The sequence below is a fragment of the Bison bison genome, unplaced genomic scaffold (assembly GCF_000754665.1).
Source record: "Bison bison bison isolate TAMUID 2011002044 unplaced genomic scaffold, Bison_UMD1.0 scf7180017864270, whole genome shotgun sequence".
NCBI lineage: Eukaryota > Metazoa > Chordata > Mammalia > Artiodactyla > Bovidae > Bison > Bison bison.
In genome coordinates this window covers 4,937,598-4,946,495 of record NW_011494842.1, presented here as the reverse complement: position 1 = coordinate 4,946,495, position 8,898 = coordinate 4,937,598, and the positions used below count along the sequence as shown (strand labels likewise).

The window sequence follows — 8,898 nt, the reverse complement described above, 5'->3', positions numbered from 1 at the left end:
TGGCCAGGTGGATCCACGTGTTGAAGCGGGGGTCGTATCTGGAAGTGGCAGAGCAAGCGTGACAGCCTGGCGGGAAGTACCCGGGGCGGGGGCGGGGCTGGGGGGTGGGTGAGGGGGAGACACCAGCCCGTCCGTGCGAGGAGCCCGGGGACCCAGAGCAACTCCTTGCCGGGATGGAGGCTGCTGATCCTCTCTGATCCAGTAACAAAGTGTGGCCCTTAGGAAAGGCAGGGCCGGCGAGGGTGACTCCCGCCCCTCCCGCGTGGAAAACCAGCCACAACCGCCCCGCTGAGATGACCTCCGGCCCCCTTTCCTCCGTATTCAAATATCCGTCCTCCAGCAGGATTTACGGGATGCCCGCGTGGAGGGGGGTGAAGCCGGAATGTGTGGAATGAGAGAAGGGGAAAGGAAACGCGGCCGCATGAAAGCCAATTCCGCGTATCCTCAGACACCAGCCCCCCCAGCTCATCCTCACAGCTTAATCAAGGTAGGGGTTGACTAACTGGGTTTGTTTCTTCTTTTCTCACAAATCCCTTCTTGTTCACACACCTCTCCTGGCCACTGGCACCGTAAAGCTAGTCACTGAGTCTTCTATCCTCTGTTTAGCATGAGAACAGTAGAACTCATGTCTCAGCGCATCAACAAAGCTAAACTGTGGATGCTTCTCTAATTTCTAGCACTCATTATTAATAATAGGTCCGATTTTTTTAGCGTAGGTATACACTTTTTTCAGTGTTCAACGTTACAATTACTATACCATCAGCATTGAAGTCAATATTGCAAAAGGTGGAGTACCAACAGTTATCAGCTGGAGGAAAAGAAGCACCCATAGGAAACTAATACTTTCCTATTTCCGTAGTTCCAAGTATTGTAAACACAGAACTGACTTTGTTTGATGTTCATTCATGTTTGTCTCATTTCACCTCCAAGTCAAGACTTAACCATGGCTATCAAGGCTAAAAATCATTAAGTGTTTAATTTAAATGACACGTGCATATAATAAAATAGTAAAGAATATTTTTTATGATTACTAGATGAAGTTTCAACTCTTGTTCATTAGGTATGTTTGGCTTTGAACCACTACCCCAATAGAAGCACTGCTTTCTGAACATTTCATGTGTATGTAGGTTTCATTTTTTATTATAAATATACAAAAATAACATGCATGTAAATTTCACTTTCTGCAGGATTCGTTATGCTTTTGCTCTCTACATGCATCAAAGATATTGATGGTATTTAGTCTTTAAAGAAATGTTTTAAATTAATTTAAATTAATTAGCTGTCACATTTTTAATAATCTCCACCTAGTTGCCAGTTATGAATCTGACAGTCATCAGTAACAAGCCAGTTATGAATCTGACAGTCATCGGTAACAATCCACTTAAAAGAAATTTTACATCCTTTTAATCTTTCTTACTTTGCACCCAGTTCCTTTCAAAAAGGCACGGTATCATGAAGAGCACCCTGACCAGAAATGAGAACATGTGAATTCCACTTACTAGCAGCATCACTTCTCTGGGTGTCAGATTTCTCACATGTAAAATCAGAATCATCAGACTCTTCCTGGCTTGCTTCACTGGCATATTCAGAAATTTCTAGTGCAGAATCTATGTGAGTGTACTCTATAAAATGTGAAGTTTTATATATGTGTATTGTGGCGTTATTATTATTGATTTACTGAGCCAGTAACCTAAGCTAATAGACATGATTAGCTTCCTTTTATGTCAGGGCAATTCCCTCATGATATTGAACCATTTCTATTTCTAATAAAAGAGTCTGTACCTGCAGAAATTGCTGACTGCATGCTTGGCTTGATTTCTTGCATCGTTCTGGTCTTCCCCACCAGCCACATAAAGAAATCCATCCATCACAGCCACACACTGATTAAAACTCTTGGCTGGCATCTCTGTAAGTTTGCTCCATCCGATTTCAGGGTCTCTATACAAGACGTCTCTACTAAGGGACTTCTCTGTAAGGCCTGGACGGCCGCCCACAGTGACAAGCACACGACAGCCTCCTCGGATTCTCGTGCGTCTAGACTGTAACGTGTTCTGATGATAGGGAAGGAGGTGGTAGTTCATAGCATCTACAAGAAGCTTGTGACAGTCAGCATCTTGCATCATTCTCGGTACTGACTGAACATAATTGACCAGGTCTTGTGCAGAGATGGTACCAAAGCGAATATTGCTCAAAAGATCGGCAGCGTATTTCACTCTCTTTTGGTCAAATTCTAACCATTTCATTGCAATCTGGAATGCTACTATTTCAGAAGGCAACTGTAAATCATCATCTATAAGAAGTTCATTAATTTGCTCAAAGGTAAGTTTCATAAAATGATCTGTCTCTGCAAATTCAAGGAAGTTATCCCGGATAAATTTCTGGGCGGCTGCCTTTGCGTTTCTCAGGGAGTATGTTTCGGCGATGTTAGCAATGTACATGCAATTCTCAACGCTCATCTCTTGTATCAGAAAATCACTGCACATCTTGACAAGGGTGTGGATCTGAAGATAAACAGCAGCAGAAATAATGCTTCCTATGGTATACAGGGAGAGAGTGAGCTTTCCGGTGTAGGCGTATGCAATGACTGTGGCCAGGCCCAGCGGTGCGATGTCATTGAGATCTACCCTTTGGGTTGAGGGGTCTTTTTTTAGGATGTTGTAAAAGTACTCACTGCATGAAGCCATCACTGACTTGTGAACATCAAAGGATTTGGTTTTTGTGCTGATGACTAAGTCACAAAGGAAGCCCTCCTGCCTCATTTTACTCAAACCTTCCAAGAGGTTGGGGCCATAAGAAGCATCTGTCAGTTCAGAAGAAATGCAGCTAAGGCCGTTGCCTCCTTCCAGGAGCCCATTCAGAGCGTTGAGCTTGTTGAGGGGACTGTCTTCCACAATGATGGTCATCTCATTGACGTCAGCTTTGTTCTTCCTGACCGTCTTCTTTTTGGGGGCCATGTTGGCAAACACACTGTCACAGGCAAGAACTTGCTAGGAAAAAAAAAAGACTTGGTTTTCATTGTGCTCTGGACTTCAAAATACTACCCGGAGAAACTTCTCTTTTCCTTTGTAAGATAGTAGTTTTTTAACGGCACAATGTACATTGTCTCAAAAAAAGATTTAAAGACATTGAACTAGATCCACATCTTACTGACAGTTGACTTAAGCATCAATCATTGCAGACAATGCTAGAAAGATATATGTTATCAAATGAGACCTCTCAGTAGCTATATGGACAAATTTTATACAGCAGAAATGACCAAATATTCTCTGATCTAGCTGCCCAATAATTATGGAATAAGTTAAACATCATTTCAAGGACTGAGCTTGCACTCAGGAAGAAGTAAATTAGAACTGTGCTCAGTTGCTCAGTCGTGTCTGACTCTGCGATCCCATGGACTGTATCATGCCCGGCTCCTCTGCCATGGGGATTCTCCAGGCAAGAATCCTGGAGTGGGTTGCCATGGCCTCCTCCAGGGGATCTTCCCAACCCAGGGGGCCACCAGGGAAGCCCATATTATAACTACTCTGAAGTTTTTCTCAATGAAATACTATAATACTAAAACTCAGGAATTCATGTTAAATGTAGATGTCTGAATATATATTAGAATACACATGGCTAATAATCAGTGGATAAGAACTTGTAATGATGTTCAAGTACTTCCTACTCTGCATAGTCACTAAAATAATTTCCAGTTGAATTAAATGTCTAAAGGATGCATATACACACACAAACTTACAAGAACAAGAACAAAATAGTTAAAAAAAAACAAAAACAAAAACCTTAGCCTCAGAAAGATACTTAAGCATAACATAAAATCCAGAAGCATACAGGGAAAGACTGAACTCTGAATATTAAAAAAAGTGAAAACTTATATCTATAAAACAACATCAGCTATTTAAAAGACAAGCAACAGACTGTGAAGACAAATGTTTGTAACATTTTTGACAGATAAAAGGTTGCTGCTGCAGCTAAGTCGCTTCAGTCATGTCCGACTCTGTGCAACCCCGTAGACGGCAGCCCACCAGGCTCCCCTGTCCCTGGGATTCTCCAGGAAAGAACACTGGAGTGGGTTGCCATTGCCTTCTCCAGTGCAGGAAAGTGAAAAGTGAAAGTGAAGTAGCTCAGTCGTGTCTGACTCTTAGAGACCCCATGGACTGCAGCCCACCAGGCTCCTCCATCCATAGGATTTTCCAGGCAAGAGTATTGGAGTGGGGTGCCAAAGTAAAGTTAATACGGTGTCTATTTTTATTTATTTTTATTTTTTGGCCACACCTCACAGCTTGTAGGATCTTAGTTCCCTGATCAGAGATCAAACCTAGGCCCCAGCAGTGAAAGCACTGGGCTATCAGGGAATCCCCTAACATGGTAGTTAAAGAGCTCCTACAATTAAGAGGTAAAAGGTTAAAAAGGAATCTTTGTAATAGAAAGTGGTTGCTAAGGAACATCAATAAAAATGTTATATAAACGACAACAAAATAAGAAGTAAAAGGTAACCCAACTAGAAAATGGATGAAGACTATGACTGGGTAACTAGTTGTTCACAGAAAATAAAATACAGAGTTAATATTTTTTAAAAAAGCTAAACTAACAATAATCAGGGAACTGTCAACTGAAATACAGAGAGCATTTTTATTTTTTGTGGTCAAATTTTGCTTATCAAATGGTTAAAATATCTTAAAATACGAAGAATATCAGATGTTGGTGTTGATGGGAGGATAATTGATACAGACTTTTGAATAATAATTAGCAGACTATCAAAAAAAAATTTATGCTTTGACACTAAAGTTCCAAATCTACCAATATGCATCTTAGAAATATATTTACATGGATGCTGATGTATGAAGTACAGTAACCATTTCATATTATCAATATCATAAATATTTGAACCAACTTCTAAACCTATAGGGAGTGTGGGTTTAGCTGTATATTTAGAGCTATGAACAGCTCTAATATTAAATGTAGACCAAACTCCTAACTTATCCCTTCCCCACCCCATCCTGTTTCTCCTTTTGGTAACGGTAGTTTGTTTTCTGTCTGTGGGTCTATTTCTGTTTTATAAATTAGTTCATTTGCATTTTTTTAGATTCTACATATAAGCGATATCATATGATATTAGCTTTTTTCTTACTTAGTATCATACTCTGTAGGTCCATCCATTTGTTTTTTCATTTTTAAAATGTCAAAATCATGTGAAGGGACCTAGAGAGTATTATACAGAGTGATGTAAGTCAGAAAGAGAAAAACGTTGTATATTAATGGATGTATGTGGGATCTAGAAAAATGGTATCGATGATCTTATTTGCAAAGCAGAGATAGAGACATAGATGTAGAGGATAAATACATGGACACCAAGGGGAAAAGGAGTGGTTGGGAGGGATTGGGAGATTGGAATTGACACACATATGCCATTGATACTACGTATAAGATAGATAACCAATGAGAACATAGTGTATAGCACAGGGAACTCTGCTTAAAGCCCTGTGGTGGCTGGATGGGAAGGAAGTCTCAAAGGGATATATGCAGTGACTCACTTTGCTGTATGGTACACAACATTGTAAAGCAACTATACTCCGATAAAATTAATTTTAAAAGAAAAAAATCATGTTTCTCACCAAAAATAATAAAATCAGTATGTGTAATTCAACAATTAGCCGTTTGCTGTATATCATTCCAGACCGTATATGCTCATGCATATAGATATCCATAGATCTTTCAGGGCTTCCCTGTGGCTCCGTGGTAAAGAATCCACGTGCCAATGCAGGAAATGCAGGAGATGTGGGCTCGATCTCTGGGTCAGAAAGATCCACTGGAGTAGGAAATGGCAACCCACTCCAGTGTTCTTGCACGGGAAATTTCAGGGACAGAGGAGCCTGGCAGGCTACAGTCCATGGGGTTGCAAACAGTCGGATACGACTGAGCAACTAAACGATTCCCTTGATATAAATACACTTGTGGTTGGTTTTAAGCTGTCAACAACCAGTTTGCTAAATTCTTGAAAATATACATTGGTTCTTATAAGCTCCAGCATACCACTGTGAGACAAGTTATCTCAACTCTGTGCAACTCTGTGGACTGTGGCCCGCCAGGCTCCTCTGTCCATGGGATTCTCCAGGCAAGAATCCTGGAGTGGGCGGCCATGCCCTCATTAGGGGATCTCCCTGACCCAGGAATCAAACCCGAGGCTCTTATGTCTCCTGCATTGGCAGGCGGGTTCTTTACCACCAGTACCACCCGGGGAAGCCCAAAACAAGTTTGTGCTCTATTATTCGGCAATTTGCTTTCTTCACTGGGATGTACTCATGTACTTCTTTCCGTAACAGCACATACATAAATTTATCTCATTCTCCCTAATAGCTGCAGAGACTCCCACAGCAAGGATATATAAAATTTGTTCAATTATTCTTGTGTTGATGGGCATTTAGGTGTTTAGGTATTCTATCACTTTTGAAGGATGGTGTGTGTGTATTTTAAGTCTCACTGAGGGGTGACACTTAGCTTTGAGTCCCCCTTGAATGTTTTCAATTTAATTACTACTGGAATAGATGTTTGAAGAACTCTATAACCTTTCTATTGTGTTTGTTCTTGTTCTTTTCCATGTGGAAGGAGAGAAGCAAGTAGGGAAGAAACAGGGTGTCTGTCTCTTTGCCGGGCCTTTTGTCTTCCTCATTAAGCTCTGATTGTCATGTTCACATTTGTATTTGTTTACAAGACTGGAGCACGTGTGTCCTTCATTCTTCCTTGTGAGCAAAGCCACATGCTTCCTTACCTGTGAAATAGATTCTCAACCCACCATCATTTTAGTCTTCAAATGCATTTGACTTATGTGGTGAGTGACCTGTTATTGGATTTTTCTGGGGAAAATTTAAAAAATTTTGTTCAGCAAGCAGTTATCAGGGTGTGGGCGGCACTGTGCTGGGAGTGAGGGAGCGATACAATGTGCAATTCATGTTAAACAGACAGACAAGGGCAAGTATGGGATGCCAGCAAGAGAGTAGGGAAGCGCAGCAGAGTACCTGCGAAATAACACAAGCAGTTTCCACCACCGGGAGCACACATGTGTCTTTGCAAGAAGCCCTGTCTGTTTCTCCTGGAGGAATCCCTATGGGCAGTTTTTCACTCGTGTAGATGTAGGGCTTATAACTACTCATCAGTCTTTGTTTTGGAGGACATCAGGGAACTCAAATAATACGCTTCTCAATAATCCATGAGTCAAAGAAGAAATCACAAGGGAGATTGGATCGTATTTCAAACTGAATGATAATGACAATATGATGTAAATACCAGCTTGCCTACTTATCTGACGTGTGACTTTTCATAGATTACTGACCTCTCAGAGTCTGCACGGACTTACCTCTAAAGGAAAGGTAACAGTGGTGCTTGCCTGTAGAGTGGCCCATGAAAGCTGAGTGAGGAAACATCTATACAGCATTTAATAGGGTATCTTGCAAAAAGTCAATGTGGAAAACATTTCAATTGTTGTCATTAAAACAAACAGCCCCTGTTATTTGTGTTTAGAGGAATAAAGGAAGTGACCTGTTTAAGCTTTGAGGTGAAGCCCATCAGAGAGAGCAGCCGCACTATGGAGAGGTAATCAGGGGATTAGGAGAAGATTTCTGGAACAGTAGACATTTCTAAGGGATCTTTGAAAATGCCAGGGAGAGAACTGGAATTCATGCAATGATATAGGCTGAAGAACAGGTTATCTTTACGTTGCTATGAATAAGGGTAACCCTGGAAGTTTAGAAAACTTGGGACACAGATTATGTAAACAAAAGAGCTAATATATGGGTGACTTCCCTGGAGGTCCCCTGGTTAAGACTACCCACTGCTGTGGCAGGGGCACCACTTCCATCCCTGGTTGGGGAACTAAGATCTCATATGCCGCATGGTGTGGCAAAAAAAAAAAAAAGCAAAACAAAACAAAAAACCCCAAAACAAACAAACAAAAACACGGATTATATGGAACAGGTTGAATCTATGAGCCTGGACCTTAGAATTCAGATGAAAGGAATTGTTTTGTTGTGGTACAGTTAGGATGGGAAAGTTTATAGATAACAAGAATCTTGCTGGTTCTAGTACTGAAAGCTTTTTAAGAGGAGTAGGTATGGGGGTGGGTGGAGGGGAACAAGGGCTTTAAAGCAGAGGAAATGCCCCTGTGGAAGCAGAGAGGGATGTGCAGACCGAGACGGCTGGAGTGATGGAGACAGGAGGGCAGGTAACACCAGACCAACACAGAAAGGATGCTGGGTGCCAGGAAGGGTTTGAACCTGAGAAGCTGGTACACGACTGGGAAGGACAAAGAAACCTCCAGGAAGGAGAGAACACACTGAGGCCCTAGTGCACTCCGTCACGTTTCCGCCGTGGCTTCCTGCTCTTGCTTCCTGTTACCACCTTCTCTTTCCTCCATAGTCTGGCCTTCCCGCTTCCTGCTGCCCTTGGCGTTTCCTTGGAGACCTCTCAACCCTCCATCTGAATCCTCTTGCCTTTGTCCCATTTCCCCAGGACCCTACTGGGTGAGACATCAGCTGGTCTGATAGATGATCGAGGATATGCATGGTTTCTCCCAGATATGTGTGGTTTTTGTTTTGTTTTTATCAGTGTCCTCCTATGACTCACATACAAATTTCTAACAGAGTTGCCACCATGGGACATATATTTTTTAATGTATTATTATGATATATTAATATTCAAATAATATTTTAACATCATTAATTTATTTAATCTTAATGTTCTTAATTTGGCAATAAGGAGTTCATGATCTGAGCCACAGTCAGCTCCTGGTCTTGTTTTTGTTAACTGTATAGAGCTTCTCCATCTTTGGCTGCAAAGAATATAATCAATCTGATTTTGGTGTTGACCATCTGGTGATGTCCATGTGTAGAGTCTTCTCTTGTGTTG

General features: G+C 41.4%; 1 protein-coding gene across 1 annotated transcript in view; it reads right to left on the bottom strand.

The window, feature by feature from the left end:
* The window catches only part of KLHL31 (kelch-like family member 31), a 19,721-nt gene that overhangs the window by 4,475 nt on the left and 6,348 nt on the right, over positions 1-8,898 (bottom strand). Inside the window, exons 2-3 of the mRNA XM_010848708.1 lie at positions 1,783-2,987; positions 5-38 (exon numbers count right to left, since the gene is read on the bottom strand). Of these exons, the coding sequence (XP_010847010.1) occupies positions 5-38; positions 1,783-2,954 (1,206 nt within the window). The 5' untranslated portion in view covers positions 2,955-2,987. The remainder of the gene's footprint in view (positions 1-4; positions 39-1,782; positions 2,988-8,898) is intronic.